Genomic DNA, 26,035 nt, shown 5'->3' with positions numbered 1-26,035 from the left:
AGAAGAGAGGCTCCAGAAGAAAGAAACCAGAGCACACTCAGACCAGGAAAGAAATAACACAACACGCATACACACTCAAACAAAGAAAGGGAGAGAAATAGCTAAATAAACTCACAAACATACAAAATGTTTTTTCCCACCCTGGGCTCCTGCTGGGAGGAAGGGCAGGATATAAATAAAATAAGTAAGTAAGTAAATATGACATAGAACCACAGGGTAATGAAGCACAGTTGAAGACCCCAACAGGCAAGGCCGGACTGGGGAGTAGGACTCCTCCCCCTTGGAGAGGATGCAAAGCATTGTGGACCCTGCCTGTCATTCCAGAAGAAGGCATAATCCCTACAACAGAATGTCCTTCACTGCCAACAGGCAAACCTGTCAGACTTTCCCTTCTCCTCCTTCACCTTCCCCTCCCCTAAATAATCTCAGTTTTGTCCCTTCCCCCCCCAAACCTCATCATGTAGTCGATCCCATGTGTATCTACTCAGAAGTAAGCTCCACAGAGCTCAATAACAGATGTGCATAAGACTGCACCCTAAAAGTTCCACACACCTTTACTCAAAAGGAAACCTAACTGTGTTCTATGGCATTTACTTGCAAGTAAGCATCATGATTCACAGCCTTGAAATCTCTTGTCCCCCCCCCATTCCCTCATATTGAGAATGTCCACTCTGCTGAGGAGGAACACTTAATTATTTTATTTGTTTATTGTAGGAGCATAGGGGAGCAAACAAAAGCACTAGAAACACTTTAAAACATCATAAAACCAGACTTTAAAACATATTAAAACAAAACATTTAAAAACACCTTTTAAAAAAGGTTTAAAAAACTATTTTTGTAAAAAAAAAAAAAAGTTTAAAAACATATTAAAAAGCAATTCCAACACAGACGGAGACTGGGATAAGGTCTCAAAAGGCTTGTAGAAAGAGCAAAGTCTTCAGCAGGCGCCAAACAGATAACAGAGATGATGCCTGTTTAATATTTAAGGGGAGGGAATTCCACAGGGTGGGTGCCACTACACTAAAGGTCCGTTTCTTATGTTGTGCAGAACAGACCTCCTGATAAGATGGTATCTGTAAGAGGTCCTCACCTGCAGAGCGCAGTGATCAACTGGGTATATAATATAAGGGATAAGATGTTCTTTCAGGTATCCTGGTCCCAAGCTGTATAGGGCTTTGTACACCAAAACTAGAACCTTGAACTTAGCCTGGTAGCTAATAGGTAGTCAGTGCAATTCTTTCAGCAGCGGGATAACATGTTAGCAAAACCCTGCCCCAGTGAGCAGTCTCACCACTGCATTTTGCACCAGCTGCAGCTTCCGGACCAACCTCAAGGGCAGCCCCACATAGAGCGCATTACAGTAATCCAGCCTGGAGTGCATGGACAACAGTGCATGGACAACAGTGGTTAGGCTATTCCAGCCCAGAAAAGGCCGCAGCTGTCTTGCCAGCCACAGCGGGTAAAAGGGATTCCTAAACACTGAGATCACCTGGGCCTCTAGTGACAAAGATGGATTCAGCACCCCCAGAATACGAACCTGCTGTTTTAGAGGGAGTATGGACCCATCCAAAGCAGGCAATTGACCAATTATCTGAACTTGGTAACCACCAACCCACAGCGCCTCCATCTTGCTAGGATTCAGACGCAGTTTATTGGCCCTCATCCAGCCCACCACCAAGTCCAGGCAGTGGTCTAGGGGTTGCACAGCCTCTCCTGATTCAGATGTTACAGAGAAATAGAACTGGGTATCGTCAGCGTACTGCTGACACCTCACCCCAAATCTCCTGATGACTGCTCCCAAGGGCTTCATATAGATGTTAAACAGCATGGGAGACAATATGTTATCTGTGGCACCCCACAGCACAACTGCCAGGGGGTCGAAAGACAATCACCCAATGCTATTCTCTGAAAACGACCTTGGAGATAGGATCGGAACCACTGTAAAACAGTGCCTCCAACATCCATCTCACCAAGTCAGCCCAGAAGGATATCACGGTCAATGGTATCAAAAGCCACCGAGAGATCAAGTAAGAGTAACAGGGTTGCACTCCCCCTGTCCTTCTCCCAATAAAGGTCATCTATCAGGGCGACCAATGCCGATTCAGTCCCATAACCAGGCCTGAACCCAGACTACAATGGGTCAAGATAATCTGTTTCATCCAAGAGTACTTGCAATTGCTGCGTCATAGCCCTCTCAATCACCTTCCCTAAGAAGGGGGTATTTGCAACCGGTCAGTAATTGTCGCAAACCAATGGGTCCAGGGTGGGCTTTTTCAGGAGCGATAGGATCACCACCTCTTTCAGAGTGGCTGGAACCACTCCTTCCCGCAATGATGTGTTGACCACACCCTGGATCCATTCAGTTAAACCCCCTCGGCAAGCTTTAATAAGCCAAGAAGGGCAAGGGTCGAGAGGACATGTTGCTGGCTGCATCATCACAAGCACCTTGACCACATCATCAGGCCACATCAACTGAAACCGATCCCAAGAAGTTGCAGCAGATGTTGCACTGGACGCCTCACTGGGGACTAGAGTAGGTGTGGATGGGGCATCAAGATTGCTACGGAGGCGAGCAACTTTACCCTCAAAGTGTCTTGCAAACAATTCACAGTGGGCCTCTGAAGGGTCTAAAACTCCATTTCCTGAAGTTGATGTCAACAGACCCCTGACAATATGGAAAAGCTCCACTGGACAGCTACTTGATGTGATGGTGGCAGAGAAGTGGGCCTTCTTCGCCACCCAAACAGCCACACAGTAGCCACGGTTATGATGTTTTACTCATGCTTGATCTGCCTCACAGCACATCTTTTGCCCCTTGAGCTCTAACCATCATCCAGCCTGTTTCATTGCCCTTAGCTCACTGGTGTACCAAGGTGCAAACCAGGGTCCACAATGCCAGAGAGGGTGGTCAGGGGCAACTGTGTCAAAAGCTCGACGCACCTCACTGTTCCACAGAGTGACAAGGGCTTCGACAGGGTCACCTGCTCTATCTCCTGGGAACTTCCCCAGGGCATTCAGGAGTCTTGTGGATTCCATTAGTCTCCAGAGGCGGATCATCTTACTCAGTCCACCACCCCTTCAGGCAAGGATCGGAGCTATAAGTCTAAACTTCACCAGGAAGTGGTATGACCATGACAATGGGGTGACACCCACCCCCCTATCTCCAGACCACCCCTTCCTCCATCTGGAGCAAAAAGCAAGTTGAGGGTGTGCCCTGCCCTATGCATTGGGCTGGTGACAATTTGAGACAGCCCCATGGTTGTCATGGAGGCCTTGAAGTCCCAAGCAGGAACACTAGAGGCAGCCTCAGCATGGACATTGAAATCACCCAGGACTATTGTTCTGGGCTCCTCCAATATCACAGCTGAGATGGCCTCTGCCAGCTCAGTCAGAGAAGCTCCTGGGCAGCAGGGTGGATGATACACCAGCAGCAACCTTAGTTTACTATCTCCTTGGCCCGTCACCAGGAACAGACCCTCACAGCCAGCTCCAAGACAGAGTGGTTTCCTGGTGACAGAGATGGAAGTTCTGTAGATCACAGCAACTCCTCCTCGCCACCACTGCAGCCTGTGCTGGTGTTACACTTCCACTCTGAAGGGTGGTGATGGTATATAAACATGAGGGAGGGCAAAGGACGTATGGAGGTTATAAGAGGGGAACGACAGCAGATGTAACAAAGGAAGAATGCTGTGTATCAAGCCCTTGTATGTTTATTTTGACTCCATGACCACCTTGGTGTGCAGGCATGCACAAATACCAGAAGAGAGCAAGGGTGGGAAGGGCCACCAGAAAAGACATTAATGGTGAGGAGGGAAAGACAGACTACCTGCTTTCTGCAGCTACCACAGCTAGAGTTGGAGGACAGGGTAAAAGAGGTTGCTACCACTCCACTTCCTGGGGGAGGGGACTTTCACATCCAATAATCTTCCACATACTTAAAATGATTTAGAAAAAAGAGAGAGCGAAACAGGAGTGGTTATGGATTGCTCTACTAGCCCCAAAAGAGATTGGGAGTGCAAAGCCTTAGAACCATTATGGAGCAGCCCCTGCGTCCGACCTTCACAGACGTACCACGGACCGCCAGCATGAAGCATGTGAACCACTGGTGTTCTGCATGCGGACCACTGGTGTTCTGCAGACCATAATTTGAAAACTTCTGGCCTAGAATCTATATTCAGTTATGTGGGTTAGCTTAATTCTTTTCAAAGGGACACAAACGTAGATTACAAACGAAGTTAGTTAAGAATGAGAGGAAACAAATATAAACAACTATGGGGAACGGGGATGACGCAAACATATATAAGTGCTTCTAAATCCTATTAATCTCAAACAGAGACTTAAGCACATACTTAATTCTACCACTAAATTAACAGGGATTTTTTAAAAAAAAATTTTTGACAAGGTCATGTTCCAAAGTTGTAAGCAGGTGTAGTTGTGTTGAATATTCTTAATATAGTCACAGTAAACTCAGTAAGAAACAAGAAGGAAAATAAGGCTTATAATGGGAATGGGGAACCTGTGGCCCTCCAGATGCGCTTAGATTCCAACTCACATCTGCCCTAGCCAGCAACTGTCAGGGATGTTGGGAGTTGCAGACGAGAAACATCCAGGGGACCACAGATTCCTCATCCTTGGCTTATAAGAAGAAACAGAATTTTATTGACAGGACAGGATGGACAAAAATACTTGATAGTAATTAATTTCAGAACATTAAAATTACCAGTAACCCAATATTACAAGTATGCTTGTACTTACTTCCAGTTATATATTCTTCTGAATATTCTTTAAGAAGATCTACTTCCCATTTATCAATCAAACTTCTTTTTTGTTCTTTTAGTTTGTGTATTTTTTCCCCTACAAAAAGGAAATAGATTTTAATACTCTTAATGAAGACAATATTGTTTTAAAGATGTTTTGTTGTCTACAAGTAGTCTTGTTTTTGTCCACTAAGTACATTATATTTTGTTTGGTATAGACTAATTGCCTAACAAAACTCAGTCTAAATCAGAACTTTGGAGTATATGTTGCAATATACATAAGGTCCTAATTCTGTACTCACTTATGTGATCCAGCTGAATATCTGAAAGAGCTCCTACTTCTTGAATCTCGTCCAGTTTTGATTCTAGCCTTGAAAATTCCATGAGATCATTTATATTTCTCTCTAGAAATGTAAAAATAGTTATAGTCAACAACAGAAAGCAGTATTTAATATTTTCTTTAAAACAGGAATAATGTAACATTGAGATTCCATAACAAAAGTGAATTTTGAAATACCAGCACTGAATAAGCTGATTATTCCTGTCTGGTATTTTTCACTGCTAGAGAAAAAAACAGTAAAGAATGAAACACTATCATTTCAGTTGGTCTTGCATGAGTATAGCATTTGGTGGATAACTGTAAATAGGTGAGTCCATTTGCATTAGCACTCATTGAATATTGTCTTGTGAGTTCTTTTTCTAGAGCGACTCCTGGTCACTAGTCTAACATGTAAAACATTTCTTCCCCATCAAGTTCGTCAAAATCCTGGCAAACTGTGCCTGAGTGCTATCCTGTTTAGACCCAAGTTTGTTGCCAATAAACAAAATGGCAAAAGTACAGATTAATTTTTGAATCCTCTTTGGTACCCCTTGCATTAGCATGTTCCAAGGCTCAGGATTTGAGTTAAAGAATAACTGAGAATATAATCAGACATGGGCATATTCCATTAAAAATAAGAAAGTTGATTTGAAAAGCTACAGCACAAAAAAGTAACATTCTTATAGATTGGTGTGAAATAATTCATTTCACCTTCTCTCTACGGGCCCATGAAGTCAGCACATTTATAATAACTGTAGTCCCTGGGAAAATAGAGACTCTGTAATTTATAGGTATTGCTTTTTCACAAGCCATTGTAGTGTACCCCAGAGTCCAATACAAATGGGCATACAGTCTAAATAATAATACATTATTATCATAATCTTTGTCGTCGTCATCATATATGCAGGGCAAGGATATGTGTGTGTGAGGCCCAAGTGTTCTTTGATCCATGTAAATATAAATCAGTCTTTCTATGTGTCTTCTTTAAATAACTTGTTATTGTAACATAACTACTATAAGTGGATACGCTTTTGAATATCATGTATTTTAGTGGGCCACTGCTGATTTGCAGGGAATGGCAATGTAATCTTGCTCAAACCTATCCTGCATCTTTAGGTATGGACCTGACAATGCTAAGAAAATTGCTAATTCATCCTCAACTCGTTAAGGGAGGAATCCTAGCCCCGCTCTGTGCTCCTTGAGGAGATTGGGATTGGATGGAGAGCCCTGGGTAGGATTGTTCTGTAAATTTCTATACAATATTATGCCAAAAAAAGAAACTTTTACAGCATAACAAATCCAAATGAAATAGAGATCCTGAACCTGAACCTGAAGTTGCATTCAGTTGTGATCATATTGACCTTCCAAATTGTATAACTTGCTTTTCTGATATTTCTGGGTGAATAAGATAAATGGGGTTGTTTTAATAGTGAGAAGTAATGTTAGCAAAACAATTAGGGGCTACAATGCAAGGTCGGAGCAAGTGATATCAATGAGATTAAACGGGATACCTATTAACATAACCATTATCCAAGTTTATGCTCCAACAGCAAACGAAGAAGAAGAGGAACTGGAGAGATTTTACGCAGAAGTACAGGAAGAAATTGATCACACACCAAAACAAGATGTGCTGATAATCATGGGGGACTGGAATGCAAAAGTAGGGAACAGAGAAGAACTAGGAATTGTGGGGAAATGGGGCTTAGGAGACAGAAATGAAGCAGAAGAAAGACTTATTGAATTCTGTGAAGCCAATAATTTGTTTCTTGCAAACACATTTTTTGAGCAACCAAAAAGACAACTGTACACATGGACATCACCAGATGGTCAATGTAGGAATCAAATTGATTATATCATTGGAAACAGAAGATGGAGAAGTTCCATACTTTCTGCAAAAACAAGACCCAGACTGCGGTACAGATCATGAACTGGTCGTATCGAAAATCAGAGTAAAGCTAAAGAAGAAGAGCAAAGCAATCATAATGCCAAAATACAATTTAAATAACATCCCAGAAGAAAATAAAGATCAGATAAGGAACAGATTTGAGGCTTTAAACTTAGCTGACAGAGAACCAGAAGAACTATGGACTGAAGTCAGAGACATTATCAGGGAAGAATGCAAAAAGACAATACCTCTCGTTAAAAAGAAAGACCTCAATGGATTACTGAAGAAACTCTTAAAATGGTTAAAGAGAGAAGGAAAGCAAAAGCAAAAAGAGATAGAAACACTCTCAGAACCCTAAATGCAACAATACAGTGACCAGTACATAGGGACAAAGAGAACTATTACAATAGTTATTGTGTAGAAATAGAAGAGGACAACAAAAAGGGTAGAACAAGAGCCCTATTCCGATTCTGGCCTGCTTGCATTGGCTGCCTGTATGTTTCCGAGCTCGATTCAAGGTGCTGGTTTTAACCTATAAAGCTTTACATGGCTTGGGACCACAATACCTGATGGAACGCCTCTCCCGACACAAACCCACCCGTACACTACGCTCAATATCAAAGGCCCTCCTCTGGGTGCCTACTCCAAAGGAAGCTCAGAGGATGGCAATAAGGGAGAGGGCCTTCTCAGTGGTGGCCCCCAAATTATGGAATGATCTCATTGACAAGGTGCGCCTGGTGCCAACACTGTTATTTTTTCAGCGCCAGGTCAAGACTTTCCTCTTTTCCCAGGCACTTTAGCATGTGTTTTTAAATTGCTTTTTAAAAATGTACCTTTAAATTTGTATATTTGTTTTTAATGTTTTTAATTGTTGTGAACTGCCCAGAGAGCTTGAGCTATGGGGCGGTATATAAATGCAATAAATGATAATAATAATAATAATATTCCAAAAGATTACAGAAATGAAAGGGAAATTTAAATCAAGAGTAGGGATGTTGAATAATCAACAGGGAAACACACTGACTGACCGAGATGAAATAAAAGGAAGATGGAAGCAATACGTTGAAGAACTCTATAAAAGGGATACAAGGTTGACAGATTCATTCATGGAGGAACTGTATGATGAAGAACCATTTAGAATGTGTGGTGAAAGCTGCTCTTAAAATACTTCGAAGAAGCAAATCACCAGGAAGAAAGGGCATATCAATAGGGTTGCTACAAGTTACTAGGACTGAATCAGTCAAAATTTTGACAAAATTTTGTCAAGAATTATGGAAAACTAAAAAATGGCCCAGACTGGAAGCGTTCAATATACATCCCAATTCCAGAGAAAGGGAATCCCAGGGAATGCAATAATTATCGAATTATTGCCTTAATATCCCAGGCAAGTAAAGCAATGCTCAAGATTCTACAACAAACACTGTTACCATATATGGAGCAAGAAATGCCAGACGTCCAAGCTAGATTTAGAAAGGGAAGAGGTAACAGAGATCATATCGCAAACATACGTTGGATAATGGAACGGACCGAAGGAATTTCAGAAGAAAATCACCTTGTGCTTTATAGACTGCAGCAAAGCCTTTGACTGTGTAGATCATGAAAAACTATGGAATGCTTTAAAAGAAATGGGGGTGCCACAGCATCTGATTGTCCTGATGCGCAACCTAAATTCTGCACAACAGGCTACTGTAAGGACAGAATATGGAGAAACAGATTGGTTCCCAATCGGAAAGGGTGTGAGACAGGGGTGTATTTTATCATCCTATTTCTTTAATCTATATGCAGAACATATCATACGGAATGTGGGATTGGACCAAGATGAAGAAGGTGTGAAAACTGGAAAGAGAAATATCAATACTTTAAGATATGCAGACGATACCATATTATTAGCAGAAACCATGAAAGTTAAAGAGGAAAGCACAAAAGCAGGACTACAGCTGAAGGTCAAGAAGACTAAAGTAATGACAACAGAGGGTTTATGTAACTTTAAAGTTGACAATGAGGACATTGAACTTGTCAAGGATTATCAATACCCTGGCACAGTCATTAACCAAAATGGAGACCGTAGTCAAGAAATCAGAAGAAGAGTAGGACTGGGGAGGGCAGCTATGAGAGAACTAGAAAAGGCCCTCAAATGGAAAGATGTATCACTGAACTCTAAAGTCAGGATCATTCAGACCATGGTGTTCCCGATCTCTATGTATGGATGTGAAAGTTGGACAGTGAAAAAAGTGGAGAAGAGAAAAATCAACTCATTTGAAATGTGGTGGTGGAGGAGAGCTTTGTGCATACCATGGACTGTGAAAAAGACAAATAATTGGGTGTCAGAGCAAATTAAACCAGAACTGTCAGTAGAAGCTAAAATGATGAAACTGAGTTTATCATACTTTGGACACATAATGAGAAGACATGATTCACTAGAACAGACGATAATGCTGGGAAAAACAGAAGGGAGTAGAAAAAGAGATGGATTGATTCCATAAAGGAAGCCACAGACCTGAACTTACAAGATCTGAACAGGGTGGTTCATGACAGATGTTACTGGAGGTCACTGGTTCATAGGGTCAACATAAGTGGTAATTGACTTGAAGGCACATAACAACAACAAAAGATAAGCCAAGATTCAGAACCCCACTCTCCCATACTGTTGTTGCTGTTGCCTCTGGCACCCAAATCAGCACCTTCCACCTTCCAGCAAGTCAACACCTAATATCCAAGCATGGACAAAACAAGAAATGTTTTGGATGGAAATCTTGAGAGAACAGCAAAGTTTCAACTAAATGTTTATTCATAGAATAGATGCTATAGAACAAAATGTGCTAGGTAAGGAGCAGAGCATCATTTCAAGTGACTCTGATGGTGTTTCTGAAGCATAATTTCCATGGAATTTTATTCTGCACTTACCGTCAGGTCTTGTCATTACTTCTTGGTCTAATTCAAGTCTTTGTGATTCTTGCATATGCTGAATAATTTCCTCCAGACCAGCAGCCAAAAGCTTTCTTTTGTGAGTTAGCTCCTGCATTTTTGGCTCTGCATAAAGGATTGTTACTAATTACATTTTTAGAACTATTCTCTACCACAGTAAACTAAAGTTCAGTGCCTTTGCAGAGGCCATGGTGAACTGAAGAAGACTGAAATTAAATATCATAATGTGCCCAGATATTTGCAGTACAGCTTTACCACAAATTCACACCACAAATTTATGTTAGCATCTAATAGGAGAGGTGGATAGTATCAATAGCACCCAAGCTTGGTACTGGCTTTAATGCATCAAAAGCAATTGGATGTAGTAAGCTCATACAAATACAAATGAACTGCTTGATGACAGCCTAGAGTGCTTTCTAAAGTTCTACAACTTCCTGAAATGTTGTCCTGTGCCTGCCATGTGTGAGACTGCACAAAGCTCATGTAGAAAAATCTATAAAGAATAAAATATAGTATAAAATAAAGCAGAAATTTTACTTACCATGAACTACTATTTGCAGACTACAATAGAGGACACTCTATTGACAGGGATGAGCCTCCCTCTGGAAGGCAGGGTCCTTTCCAATCTTCTACCTCCTCTCCAGGGGGAGGAGCATCCCTCTCACCAGACCACTTGGCACAGTAAGATGACTCCTCGACCCCTACCAAACAACACATACAAACCACCCCAAATACATGAGGAAGAACAACGCAAGAAGAAAAACTGTAAATAACTGGGCCTAAATGGAACTCAGAAGTGAACTGGCCACAATGCACTCCAACTCAGTGGCAAACTACATGAAATAGCACTCACCAAGCAGAAATGAGAGGCAGGCCACTCCACTCCAGTCTGCAAATAGCAATTCACAATAAGTACAATTTTCACTTTTGACAGACTGGACTGGAGAACACACTGTTGACAAGGTTGTATCAGAGCACTCCCATCCAAGGATGGGCTTCTTCTGTGACATGCCTAAGTGGGGACGATCCTTTGCAACATCCTCCTTCCGAATGCAGTATTGGAAGAAGAAAACACATCCACACAATAGTGCTTTATGAAGGTGTGCATAAAGGCCCAGGTAGGTGCTTTACAGATGTCTACAATGGGAAATCCACCTCTGAATGCAGACAAGATAGCTACTCCCCTCAGCAAGTGGGCCAGCACACCCACTGGAGGCTGCTTACCTACAGACTCATAGGCTGCCCAATTGCCTCTCTCAACCACCTAGCAATGGAAGATGTGGAAACTTTATTGCTAGCTGATGGCCCTGCATAGGAGACAAACAGGAATTCCAATTTCCAGATTTCTTGGGTTCTGTCTAGATTGAACAGCAGGGCACGATGAACATCATCCCAGAGTGCAGGGCACGGAATAATGGGCTCAAATTGCAGGAAGCCAGATTTAGACTGAACATCAGGAAAATCTTCCTGTTAGAGCAGAATGACAATGGAACCAATTACCTAAGGAGGTGGTGAGCTCTCCAACACTGGAGGCATTCAAGAGGCAGCTGGACAGTCACCTGTTGGGTATGCTTTAATTTGGATTCCTGCACTGAACTCGCAGGATTGGACTTGATGACCTTATAGGCCCCTTCCAACTCTACTATTTTATGATCCTATGACATCCAGTGTGTGCCACTTCCTTTCCTATGACTAGGAAGGACTAAGACAGAACAAAGGTAACACCACCTCCTGGGAATGGTGGAACATCAAGTTGATCTTTGGAATGAAGAAGGGATCAGGCTGCAGCACCACCTCATTGACAAGAAAACACACAGTTGAGGATTAGAGGATAGGGCACTCAGCTCTGAAATGCACCTAGCCAAGGTGATAGCCACCAGAAGCACAGTTTTGAGTCAGCAACTTAAGACAGCAAGTTGCCTTGGGTTCAAGTGGTGGACCCATAAGAGCAGTAAGCACCCAATACAGGGTCCAGTTAAGGAACCTATGGACCACCTGTGGCAACTTACAAATTACCCTCTTGATGAAATGCTTGTGCATGGGATGCAAAGAAAGTACCAGACCCCCAAGCCTGGCCAGAACGCTGCTGAGTGGCATTTGATAGTGCTACAGCTCAAGCCCTTCTCCACCCCATCTTGGAGAAAAACAAGCAGATCCTTACCATCTTGAGAAGTGGGGGGCCACCCCCAAAGTGACATACCAAGATAGAAAAACACACCACATTATCAAGTACACTCTATTGGTGGATGCCCAGCACGAGGAGAGCAGGATGTCAAGGACTCAACTGCATCAGCCAGCCCCTTTCAGCCTCCAGACTGTCAGATGGAATACGTCTGGTGGAGGAAGAACTATTGTGCCCTGCTGAAGCAGGTCCTCCCTCAGTGGAATCCTCCAAGGCTCCTGGACAGACTGGTTGAGCAGCTCCGGAAACCAGGGGCACTGAGGTGAGTAAGGTGTTATCAGAATCACCTCTGCCCTGAACTGATGCACCCTCTGCAGCATGAGTTGGATGAGTAAGTAGGGAGGGAATGCACAGAGGAGTCCCTTGGGCCAGGGCACCTTCAGCATGTCTATCCCCCATGTGCTGTTGCATGGGAACTGAGAGATGAACTCTATCACCAACACACCAGCTTGTTTTCCACACTGGTGAACAGATCCATCACTAGGTGGCTCAGCCAGACGGCCACCTAGGTAAAGACCTGAGGGTACAACTGCCACTCTGATTCCCTAATGGCAGTTGTCATGGCCCCATCAGAGGACTCATCAGACGAGGATGACTCGGGAGTAACAGCAGCAGACCCAGAAGCAGCAGACCCAGAAGGAGAAATGGAGGAAACTCCTGAGAACCCAGCTCCTTCTCCCCCTCAGCTGCAGAGCACCCCAGACACAGCTGAAGCCCTTCAGCCAGACGCAGACAGTGAACAGGATACTCCCCCCTCACCTACAGAATGTAGACAGCAGAAGGTCAGGCAGAAGAGGGGCAGGCCTGTCCACTTAAGGCCAAAACGCTGATGGTTCACACCTGCTGACAAACCTGCTCCTTAAAAGTCAAACCTTGGTTTCAGCTTGTTGCTGACTACAGCGTCAGGCGTGACCACTGTGTCTCTTCCTATCCCCTGAACCTTGACTTGGACTGATCTCTCGGCAAACTAGACCCGGACCTTCACAGACGTCTCTTCTGGATTTCTGGCTTGGCACGTAAGCGTTGAACGGCCTTTGCCCTTATCTTGCTTCCTCTTTGCTAGCCTGGCAAATTTATAGCCAAGCTGCCGGCTGAGGACTTACGGCCTGGCAATTACCAAGGAATCTCCAGCCCTGCCTGCACCCCCACCGACACTGCTGTCTCAGTGAAGAGCTGACAGCAGTCCTGCTGAGCCAGCCCACCATCAGGTTGTCCACCCCAGTCAGATGCTCGGCCCAAAGGGGCAGCAAGTGGCACTCTGCCCAGTGAAGAAGTCTATCGGCCTCTGAGATGAGAGACCTTGATTGAGTCCCCCTGCTAGTTCGCATAGGCCTTAGCAGAAGTGTTATCAGTGCAAACCAGCAGGTGGGTCCCTTGGACATCCTCCTGAAAAGATTGCAGTCCAAGCTGAATGACTGTCAGCTCCAGGCAGCTGATACTCATCTGCACCTCCCAGGTGCTCCAAACACCCTGCATCATCTCATTTTAAGATGTGCATCCCAGCTGTACAGTCTGGAGTTAGTAGTGACTACCAACCACTGAGGATCCTCCAGACTCATGTTGTCGAGCAGATACCATGAAGACAACCACCCTCACAGCTCTCTCTGCAGCTTGTCTGGAAGGGCCATCTCCAGTTTTACCCGTTTGTCATGGAAGGTCAGGAAAAGCTGCTGGAGGAACTGAGAATGGTAATGAGCCCATGGGACCAGATCATGAAACCATTATCCCCTACAACTGAGCCAAGGTCATGAGGTCCAGTGATTGCAATGCAACCACCAGGTCAACCAAATGCAACACCTTCAGAACCTGATTGAGTGTCAGAAACATCAAAAACTGATCCATATCCAGAATCCCCAAATGAATGAGGGATTGCATAGGAGTCAGAGAGCTCTTTTCCAGATTGACCACAAAACCCAGATCTTCTAAGCACCAAAGAGTTACCAGTGTATCCTTGAGACACCTCTTCTGGGATGGAGCCCTGACCAGAATGTTGTCCAGGTAATGAAGATAAATCCCTATGGTTTGCAGATGGACTACCAAGGCAGCCACCATCTTAGTGAACATCCTCAGCACTGATGAAAAGCCAAAGAGGACCTGATACTGGAAAGGGGCTTTGATGTTCGAGAACTGAAGGAATTTGTGTCACTTCACTGGATTTGAATGTGCAGATATGCTTTGGAGATGATAACGGAGGTTATCCAATCTTTCTTTCTCAATGCCACAACTATTGACTGGAGAGTTTCCATCTTGAACCTCTTTTTGGCCATACTTCTCTTTAGCCACTTGAGATCCAAGATGGCCCTGATGTCACCATTTTTCTTGAGCACAAAGAAAAAGATTGAATGAACTCCTTTCCTGTGGGGTTGGCACTGGTTCTGTCACATTAGTGGCTACAAGTTGGTTAATGGCCCTGTGGTTTTTTTAAAAAATATATCTTTATTAAGAATCAAAAACAAAACAAGGCATGTCAACAACGTTTTCAATTCAACCTCTAACCTTCATTTACCCTTTACCTCCCCCATACAGGATTGACTCATAAAAAATCAGTATAATCTCCAACATGATATTACATTACATATCTTTCATTTCATGTATTTACTTCAACTGCCCTTCATAATTTTCCTTAGGTAAACAATAACAACATAATTAAGCCATTACAATGCATGTTTACTTATACTATCCAGCATCATTCTCTCTGGGTAAGTATTATGAGAGCATAGCTAATAAAGTCATATCCTTAGAGCTAACCAGACCTTATTAAAATGTAACTCCCCCATCTACTGACCCTCATTTTTTTTTTTCCGAACCTCTAATCAACATCAGTATGGAGACAGTAAACTGGCCTAGTTTCAGGAAAACCACAAGTGTGTATAAGCATTTGGGGGACAACAATTATTCCCTTCCTCTTTAACAAAACCAGTAAAGGGCCTCCAAGATGTCATGAACGTCTCCTTTTGCCCTTTGGCTATCCACAGATGTTGCATCAATTTCTCTAATAATAGAATTTGCCACACTTCCTGTGGTTCTGGTGCTTGTCAGGTTTCTGGAATCCTGGAGTTGGAAGAAGCTTGTGCAGAGTATGGGAGAATTCCAGTGCATAGCCACCTGTGATTGTGTCCCACACCTACCCGTCCAAGGTGATGCTATGCCACTCACCTGCAAAGCCGAGCCCCCACTGGAAGCTGAACCACATCCCTGGTCACAACAACCAGAGGCAGGCTTCTTGGCACCTTTGGGGAACTTGGAGGAAGAGGGGGAGGGAGAACTGGCCTGTTTGGAGGCAGACTTTCCCCCACCATCACCAGGCCTCTCTGAGCAGGCTCTGAAGTGAGTGAACCCTCTTGGATTAGTGAAGCCTAAGGTATGACTGTTTTGGTACCCCTTCTGGTCATTTTTTTTTTTACTGAAGGGAGCACCTTTCTCTTATCCTTCATTTCAATCAAATGTTTTTCCAAGGATTCCCAAAAGATTTGATAGCCAGAGAATAGGAGGCTGACCAATTTTTGCCAAGAGGCCTGATCTACCTCTCACTGTCTGAGCCAAATGTTGTGCCTGGCCATAGTGGTGACTGTCATTGACCTAGCAGCAAACTGCAGCACATCCAGTGAAGAATCTGCTGAAAAGGCTGAGGCATGAGAAAGCTTTTTAAATGGATTTTTGAGGGACTTGGGGACATCATCCTTCAGTCTCAGCTCTTCAGCCCACATAAATATTTCCCTTGCAAAATCTGAGGAGGTTGCTGCAGTCCTGAAAGTCACTGCATCCACCTCAAAGCTACAATGAAGAGCCCCCTCAACACATTTATTGCAAAAGTCCTTTGGGCCATCCTCTCCCTCTGTGGGGATGGCAGTGTTAGATACCAAAACTGTCATGACCTGGCCCACTGAGGGAAATTTCAGGTATTACACAACCTTATCAGAAAAGGTATCATGCCACCTAGTAAGCTTGGGAATGTTCTGAAACTTATTTGAGCGGGCTTATTCTGTGTCCCACATTTCCTCAAAGGACTGATGGAAAAGTACCATGTCTGGCTTAACAGCAGTGGTGGGAAAAGCTTTCTGAGCCCCTTGAACTTGAGAAGGAACCTTGGCACCTTTGGCTGAATGATCCTCCTCCTCAAGCTGCAGCACTTTTCACGTGTTAGCCAAAAGGACAGAAAAACTTCTGAAGGAAAAAGATGCTGCTGTAAGGTAACCACCCTCAACTGCTTTTTTGAGGAGAGCATCCTCCCCCCCTTCCCACCCTGCCATGAATTTTCCAAGGGTGCCTTGTCCCTCAGGGTCAGAACCACCACCAACTCCCTAGGAGAAGCAACATCACCTGTTGCGCATCAGGATGGACTTCCTGATCCCTGGACCTCTTCCTGGGGGGTCATGAGGGAGAACAAGAGGATGAGAAAGAAAAAGAGGATTGCCTTGATACCCCTCTCAAAACCAATTCACAAGACCTCTCTCTGGTACTGGACTTGAGAATATGTTTCTTATGCTTTCTCCAAAGAGGAGGACACCTTCTCTCGATGACCATATGAGTTAGAGCAGACCGAGAAGAGATTGCCTCTCTTAGTTCTTGAGAAATACAAGAATGCAACCAGGAAAAAACCTGGGGAACTCCTCTGCAGGTGGAAGTATCTACTGCAAAGTTTCAGGAACCAAGATCCCAAGCAGGTGGGGAAGACCTACAGGCTGCTGAAGTACTATGTCTCAAGCCAGAGGCTATAGACACATCAGAAATATACCCCTTCATATACACACCATGGGATGCCATGCTCTCACATAACAATACCAATGGAGAAAGTAACGTCTCGCTGTCCAGTCTAGCCCAAAGGGAAAAAACTGAACATGGGAGGCAATCAGAGTAAAGCCCTCAAAGGAGACTTCCCAGGAGGATCCCTCCGCCTGTGCAGCCTCTGAGACGGCTCCCGTCTTGGATGACCTTTTTCAGTTTTAAATCCAGTCAGAAGGGTCTTTTTTACTGGGGATAATTTCTTCCGGATAAGGAAGAAACGTGAGATTTTCCACACAGCTTTGTTGTGATTGTTGGAGACTGGAATTCGTCAGAATTGTCTGTGAAAGAAGGTCTTCCAGCAGCTCGGACGGAGCGAGGATTTCTAGCTAGCTCAGCTGAAAAAGTGACCCTTTTTTTGTTTTTTTAAGAAAAACGGTTTAACAGGCAAGCATCCTCCTGTCTACGCTTATTACTTTCTTATCTACACAGCTAAAGAGATTTGTCAAGGAATCAGCAATTAAGAAAACCTGGGTGAGCCAAAACTTTCCTTCTTTTTTACTCACGGAACTAAGGGGGAAGAAAATAAAAATAGCCTATCTTTTTTTATTGCAAAAAGCTGACATGGAAAATAGCATTATAAAGATTACAACGGATGAGGGTTTTCTTTTTGACTTATAAGACTTTGGTGTAGTATATGTCTGGGACTATTGTTTCTGATCTACTTTTTTTTTTTTGACGAATCTGCTCATTTTTTCTGCTACTAGTTTTTTGGACGCTGTGAACTAAAGCTGTTTTTGCACTTCTGGGCATATAAGAGAAGGGCTGTCTAGAGTGTGACGCCAGTTGGTTTGAAAGATTCACTCCTTTGTAACTGGATAAAGAAATAAACTGCTCTTTGCTTGGGACATTGAAAATTGAAGGAGTTTTGTTCCTTTGGCTTTAAGAATGACAATTAAGAAGATCATGGATGTACAAGAAGGGACTTTATCTTTAGACATGTTTCAGAAAATAATGAATGGGATTAACTCAATAAAACAAGAACTGAGAAATAATAGTCAAGCGTGGAGAATTGAATTTGACGAAATGAGACAGGAGCTGAAAGAAATTCAGGATTCTATGAGAAAGGAGAATAAAGATGGATCTGGAAAACCAAAAAAGGATGAAAGAGAAATTAAAGGCAAGGTTCAAACTATGGAGATTGGATTAAATATGGATATGGAAAAAGATTTGGATTTCCTGGCTGTGATGGATTCTGGAGACAAATATTACGGTTTGGAACTCAGCGCTGTCACTGAAGGAATTGAAGAGATTGGAGATAAAGATATTATCGGTTCAAAAAAATTCCTGGACTGGAAGGATTTGATGGAACTTAAAATGGAGAAAGCTAACAGAATTAATCCCTGTTTTGTGTCAATGGAAAAATCTTCAAGAGATGTGCTAGTGCATCATATAAAAAAGAGGAACAGAGATGCGGCTTTGCAACAATACTTCAGTGATATGTTCGGAACTGATGGCAAGAAAATATCTGTGAAAAAGGAAATTCCTATCAGACTCTTATTATATGACTATGACAGCAAGATTATTGGGCGCGTAAAGATGGAAGATGGAACCAATACGGATAATGGAAGAAGAGCGATTTGAAATTACTGGACTTAGTAGACTTGATGAGTTGGATTAATTGACATGTTTATCTAGAAAAAAAAATTGATGGACATATATCTCAAGGATTGGAAACTTCTCTTTGACTTTTTGTGGAAGAATAAAATGATATGATGTTAATGAGATTTGTAACCAATTAAGATAACCGCTGGAAGAAGGTGATTTTATAATCTATAAGATACAGGCTTGTTATATATTATAGACTTATAGCTGAACTACGACAAATCGGAAGTCAATCTTTTTATATTTTTTTCTTTTTATTGTATTAGTTATGGATTTGTGTTTTTTCTTTTTGTATTGTTTTGGTTTTGAAAATTTGAATAAAAATTAATTGGAAAAAAAAAAGAGTAAAGCCCTCAAATGACCCTTATGAGGAAAGGGGCAAATGAAAGCAAGCAGCTGGGAAAAATAGTGAAGCAGAACACCCACAGACAAGAGCACAACAATCCTAGCAAGGACAAAATAAATGCTCAGTGCAGTCAACGGAGCGCTCCCTCTGATTACCCTCTTGGTGGGAACCACTACCCCCAGATCAGCCTCTTTAGGTGCTCACAGGCCAACCTGCCGCAGAGATCAACTAGCAAGCCCTGCCTGCTGCTGCCATAAGGACTCCACTATCCCACTCCCAGGGGCAGTGTGAAAAGACTCAAATGCACCCCCCTTTTAAGTTGCACACTGGAACATCTTCTTCCCAAAGTTCCCTTGAAATCTTCCAGGCAGAGCATAAAACAAACCCTGAGGGGGAGATATGAGATCCCAAACTCTGGATGATCTCTCTCCACAAACGGAGCCTTTTTATTTATAAAAGGGATCCAACTCATTATGTTCAAGCTGCAGGCAGTTAGAATCCTAGAATCATAGAGTTGGAAGGGGCCTATAAGGCCATTGAGTCCAACGCCTTGCTCAATCCAGGAATCCAAATTAAAGCATACCCAACAGGTGGCTGTCCAGCTACTTCTTGAATGCCTCCAGTGTTGGAGAGCCCACCACCGCAGTACAGTTTGTGATCAACAACAATCGCAAGATCCTTCTCGCATGTAGTATTGCAGATAATTGGAGGTATATAAAGGGAGAACCCCCTTTTCCTGAAGTACAGTATTTATTATTTGTGCCTCTCAACTTCACTCAGTTGTCTTCGACAAGGAAAGATGGGTATGGTTCTAAGCAGCCTTTAAACTTCCAAACACTATGTTAATAGCCTTGATCTAAAAACCCCAATTGTAACAAAACAATTCTGGCAAGCAGTTGCTTCAGACTCCCTGTCTCACACTCTTTGTTACAACTCTCAGGTGCAGGTCAGATTGTATCTGAGTTTACTAGCAAAAACACCCCACAACAAAATAATCACAGCAAAGTGTACATGCATTACTCTCTGATGATTGTCCTTTAAACTCAAAGAACTCTTGACACCCAAAAAAGCTAAGCTAGATGTACTTTCACTTGTGACAGTGAAGAATCTCTTCACTACCATCACTACTATCTCATAAGTCTGAAAATGAGCTCATGACCATGGTCAGTGAGTTTTGGGATAAGTCTAATGGCATTTGCACTACTAGTCTATCAATCGGTTTCATAGCCTCAGGTCTTTGTATGGCTCTGTCCTACTTGTCAGGTATAAAATACTGCCAACATACTCAAATTTAACACTTTACTTACCACTCATACTATCAATTGGAAGGGCCAGCAAATCTTTCAGTTCTTTTAGATTTAATTCCATGTTTTCCAAAAGCAATCTTCTTTTCTCAGATAATTTGTCCAACTCAATTTCTATAAAGAGAAACATTAACAGGTTACATTAACAGAGACACACATGGATATTCTTTGCCTGTGCAGAGCTGCATTTGGGGAAATTCCAAAGCTAGGCTAGATTTTTGGTGGATGCCCTCTCTGCAGATACTACAGAGTATGGCACCTACCTTCTTGCTCAGGTCTAATTCTTGACCAATGCAATGGCTGTGTAAAATACTCCAGACACACAAAACATGTGCAAGGAAGCGTATGCATGGACAACCACTAGAAGAACTACAATTACAGGTAAACAACTTGTTCTTCGTGGTCTCTGTGCATTTATACACATAGGTAGAGTACTGAGCTAGCTCACTGGAAGCAGGGCAGGTGCTAAGATAGCAAAGAGCTGAGCAACATTTGACTGAAAGAGGTGTCTGCTAGTAATGATGGACAAAAGTCAAGGGCTGCAACCATGTCAGAGGTCTGGAAATGGAATTCCATGGAAGAATGCAGCAAAAGCAGCAACAGCTTTTGTGGAGTGCAACTGGACCTGTTCCAGACCAGGGAGCTTTGCCAGCTCATGGCAGAGAAGAACAGTTATGGGCACCCAGGGAGCAAAACTGGGGAAGACATCTGTCTGATTTTCCCCAGTGGTGGAAGGTGGTGCTAGTCATCCATGGAGCAAGAGCCCATCCATGGAAGCACTCCTGTTGAGATAGCTGGCAACAGACTTCTCATTCACACTAAGTAGATTGATTCTGGAATGATCCAATACCAAATGCATCAGTCCCACATGCATCAACAGTTGGAACAGGATATGTGAGCTTGTCTCTCTCCAAATGTTGATTCAGTGCATGGTAGCAGTGTTGCCTGTCACCATCTGTACCATTCTACCATGGACCTTGTCAAATTTCAGCGTAAAGCATTCCCAAGATGAACCACAAATATATCTGAGTATGTGGTTATCTATCTAGCATTATGACATCTGCACATACTACCCCCACTTGACTACAACCTGGGAGACCAGGGTTCGAATCCCCACATAGCCATGAAGCTCACTGGGTGACCTTGGGCCAGTCACTGCCTCTCAGTCTCAGAGGAAGGCAATGGTAAACTCCTCTGAATACCGCTTACCATGAAAACCCTATTCATAGGGTTGCCATGAGTCAGAATCGACTTGAAGGCAGCCCATTTCATTTCATTTTTCAGAGGAAGAATAATTCTAGCCATAGGACAACAGTACTTTTAAGAACCATGCAGTATTTGGCTCATGTTTGCACATTTTAAGTGTGAATTGTTGTTGGAAACTCTATAGGATTTTGTTTTATTACAGAATTTGGATGTCACAAAATTAGACGTCACGCTTCATAATGTCAAATATTATAATACAACAAATGAAATAAAAATTAGATTTTTAATTTTTAATTTATTTCATTTTTAATATTCTGTCTTTTAACATCACTATATCAAACACATGCAAGGGCCCTTTTGTGGTTCAGATTATTTGGATTTGAAACTGTTTTTATATATGAAATTGTTTTAACTGGTTTTACTTATGACATTATTTTATATTTTTACTGTTGATGTTTTTATTGTTAAAACACTTCCAGATGTGTCATAGGAAGTGATTCATAAATGAAACCTGTAAATAATAAAGTACACTACAAACAATGGCTAGCATACATAAAGCACTAGCACTTACAATAATATTATATTATAATTATACAGGCTGGGGGCTATCAATATTTAACTGGCAGGCTGCAGCCCTTGAAGTTCATTGTAAGCATATTTCACCCATACAGAAATGTTACAGCACAATGTGATTTGCCTAAGATTCCTCTAGGGACAGGCCTGCTGCCAGAAAATGCACTGGACTAGTGGCACTGGAACCAATGTAGTGTGTGACTCAGTTATGTTTTCCTTTGAGGTGACAGTGGAGGTTGAGAGACTGTTGCTGAGGATACATATCTGTCAGAGTAGCAAAGAAAAGGTGACCGGCTCCAACATGGGTACCAATACAAGAACCAGTGAAATCACTGGTGATGGCATTCAGAATATCAAGGATTCTTCTGGAATGTGTACCTATGCCAGTCATTGCTACTTGAAGAGTACAGTGGAGACTTCTTGTCCCAGTGCAGGGATCCTGAATGCTGATACTGGGACTCCGGCTCCTGACAGTAATCCCATTCTCTTTTCCTTTCAGGCAACTACAGACGCAAAACTCTGAACCAGGGGTGTGGAACCTCTACCCTGAAGGCCAAACTCTGCCCACCAGGCCTCCCCATTTGGCCTGCAAGGCCACTTTAGAATGATAGAATAGTAGAGTTGGAAGGGGCCTATAAGGTCATCAAGTTCAACCTCCTGCTCAATGGAAGAATCCAAGTTAAAGCATACCCGACAGGTGGCTGTCCAGCTGCCTCTTGAATACCTCCAGTGTTGGAGAGCATATCATCTCCCTAGGGAAGTAGTTCCATTGTCATACCATTGTAATAGTTAGGAAGTTTTTCTAGATGTTCAGTTGAAATCTGTCTTCCTGTAACTTGAGCTCATTATCCCATGTGCTGCACTCTGGGATGATTGAGAAGAGATCCTGGTCCTTCTTTGTGTGACAACCTTTCAAGTACTATCATATCAGCCCTCAGTCCTCTTCTCAAGGCTAAACATGCCCAGTACTTGCAGTCTCTTCTCACAGGGATTTATTTCCAGTCATCCCTGTTGCCCTCCTCTGAACCTGTTCCAGTTTGTCTGCATCCTTCTTAAAGTGCAGTGTCCAGAACTGGATACCGTATTGAAGTTGAAACATAACCGATGCTGAATATAGGGGAACTTTGCACTTATCCCTGTAAAATTTCATTCTGTTGTTTTCAGCCCAATGCTCCAGTCTATCAAAATCACTTTGAATTTTGTTTCTTTCTTTCAGGGTATTAGCTCTCCCTCCCAATTTTGTATCATCTGCAAATTTGATAAGCATTCCCTGTACCTCCTCATCCAAGTCATTAATAAAATGTTGAAAAGCACTGGGCCCAGGACTGCGGTACCCCGTTTGTTACCTGCTAGAAGAGAAGCCTGCTAGAACAGGCCAGTGGCCACCAGCATCCTGCCCTCACATATCCCATGGAAAGCCAATAAGAAGGACCTGAGTGCAAGAGCACTCTCCCTTCCTGTGGCTACCAGCAACTGGTTTTCAGAAGCCTACTGCATCTGACCATGGTAGCAGAGCACAGCCATCTTGGCTAGTAGCCATTGATAGCCTTATCCTCCATGTGTTGTCTAATCCTCTTTTAAAGCCATCCATGTTGATAGCCATCACTGCCTCTTGAGACAACAAATTCCACAGTTTAACTACACACTGCATAATGAAGTACTTTCTTTTGCCTGTCCTGAATCTTTTGGCATTCAGCTTCATTGAATGTCCATGAGTTCTAGCGCTATAAGAGAGAGAAAAGCTTTTCTCTATCCACTTTTTCCATGTCATGCATAATTTTATACACTTCTATCATGTCACCTCTGACTCACCTTTTTTCTACACTAAAAAGCCACAAACGCTGCAACCTATCCTCATAGGGGAGTCACTCCATCTCCTTCATCATTCTGGTTGCCCTTTTCTGAACCTTTTCCAACTCTACAATATTCTTTTGGAGGTGAGGCGACCAGAACTGTACATAGTATTCCAAATGCAGCTACACCAGATTTATACAGTAGCATTATGATATCAGCAGTTTTATTTTCAATATGTTTCCTAATGATCTCTTTGAGTACGATTCTGTAGCCAACTGTGGATCCACCTGATAGTTGTTTTATCCAGCCCACATTTAGCTAGCTTACTAATCAGAAAATTGTGGGGCACTTTGTCAATAGCTTTGATGAAGTCAAGATATATTATGTCCACAGCATTCCCATAGGCTAGTACGGAAGTTACCCAATCAAAAAATGAGTTAAGATTAGTCTGGCAGGATTTGTTCTTGACAAATCCATGTTGGCTTCTAGTAATCACTGAATTTGTTTTCAAGGTACTTATAGACTGGCTGCTTTATAATCTGCTCCAGAATTTTGGGGAAACCATGCCCACCTGCCCTACAACTGATGTCATACATGAGATCAGGTGTGGGACAGATAAGGGTGGAGCTTCAAATTAACAATCAGGAGCTTAAAGTATGCTCTGGACCAAGGCACGCTCCCCCCTGCCCATCAGCTGATGGGCAGTAGGAACGTGTCTCATTCAAGGAGGAAAAAACAGTTTCCATTAAATGGAAACCACTTCTCTCTCCCAGTGCTGCTCTTTGAATTCCAAAAACCTGAGGTTCAAAGAGCATCACAATATTCAAAGGGCAGTGCAGGGTGTTTGAAAGCCTTTTTCCAAATAATCACACACTGCTCTTTACAATCCCAATTTTCAGAGGTTAAGAAGCAGTACTGAGCTGTTAGGAAAAGGGCTTTCAAATATTTCCATGGTGCCACTGGAACCTCTGAAAATCTGAGGCTTAAAGTGCAGTACCGGGATGTTTACAAAGGGCTGTTTGAAAGCCCTACACTTTGCTTTGATGTCGTGACATCAGGGCTTCAAAATGCAGCATTGCCTGACATTATTATAATGTCAGGTGACTGACAGGCAGGCAGTCCACTCACCTGTCAAATTTGAGCCACCAGGGGTCAGGGAGATTCAAATCTGGCCCACCAGCCAGAAAGGTTTCCTCATCCCTAGACGCTGCCAACAAAGCCGTCAAGTCCCTCAGAGACTTATGTTGAGGAGACTAAATGGGTTGGTCTTGGGTATAGAAGGATCCACCCCAGAAGTTATAGGTGGGAATTTTAGTGTAATGTTGATGGTCTCCCCTTCCAACACCAATCTAGCAGCTAGACATCTGAGTTTGAGGATATCTGCCAGTAGCATTGATTCCCAGGCTGTGGGACAGGGAGAATGGACCGTTGGTCTCACCTGAAAGGTGGTTTTCCCAGGTATCATACCATCACTTGGGTTATAGTGCTATCTAGCATCCGAAGGCAAGAATATACTGAAGTCAAGACCTGGGCTGCTCATGCCCCTCCCACTCCAGTTCATTCATGATGAGACCGAAGTGAGATATCTGACTATTAGGAATAAACAGAACAGGCAAAACAGCAAGGAAAATATGGGCAAGTACCCAAACGAAGAAGCAACCAACTCCAGAACATATACAACAAGTTCTTGACTCATTCACACATTAAAGACTTATTCAAATTGCAAATTGTAAATTGAAATTGTACTAATAAAAATAAGTAAGACCAGATGATACCATGGAATACACTCAGCCTCCAACAGGCCATGATGGCATGATAACTGGGGAAACCACCTTTCAGGTGAGACTAACGGTCCATTTTCCCCAGGTAGCATGCCATCACGTGGGATGTACCAAAGCAGCCCCAATAGGGAGGGACCACCTGCTGCCTACATATGAGAAGCAACCTGTTGTAGGACATGCCTCCCAAAAGAAGCATCGGCAGAGGTATATTGGTCTATCTTATAATGCCTGATAAATGAGTCTAGAGTAGACCATACAGCCACTCTGCAAATATCTGCAAGAGATGCATTGGCTGCAAAAGCAGCCATAGTGGTCGCTGATCTAGTCAAGTGCACCGTAATATTGTGAGGCACCAGAAGCTTAAGCGACTCATAGGCCAGTGCAATACAGGCACACAACCAATAAGACAAGGTGGGTTTAGTGACTTTGTTCCCCAAAGTTCTTGGGTGAAAGGATACAAACAAAGGGTCCATTAGCCTTATGTCCTGGGTAGGGAACAGGAAAATCTTGAGGGCTCTGCGAACATCTAATGAGTGTCAACCTTTCTCAAGTGGATGAACGGGATTAGGACAAAAT

At 43.0% G+C, this 26,035-nt stretch overlaps 1 protein-coding gene across 1 annotated transcript in view; it reads right to left on the bottom strand.

The window, feature by feature from the left end:
- Positions 1–26,035, bottom strand: part of CCDC7 (coiled-coil domain containing 7) — a 430,640-nt gene that overhangs the window by 79,485 nt on the left and 325,120 nt on the right. The window contains exons 56-59 of the mRNA XM_061586654.1: positions 20,109–20,219; positions 9,866–9,991; positions 5,060–5,161; positions 4,756–4,854 (exon numbers count right to left, since the gene is read on the bottom strand). Coding sequence (XP_061442638.1) covers positions 4,756–4,854; positions 5,060–5,161; positions 9,866–9,991; positions 20,109–20,219 — 438 coding nt within the window. The remainder of the gene's footprint in view (positions 1–4,755; positions 4,855–5,059; positions 5,162–9,865; positions 9,992–20,108; positions 20,220–26,035) is intronic.

Source organism: Rhineura floridana, chromosome 10 (assembly GCF_030035675.1).
Source record: "Rhineura floridana isolate rRhiFlo1 chromosome 10, rRhiFlo1.hap2, whole genome shotgun sequence".
In the NCBI taxonomy this organism is placed as follows: Eukaryota; Metazoa; Chordata; class Lepidosauria; order Squamata; family Rhineuridae; genus Rhineura; species Rhineura floridana.
The sequence above is the reverse complement of the archived record's forward strand: the minus strand, read 5'-3'. Positions and strand labels throughout refer to the sequence as shown.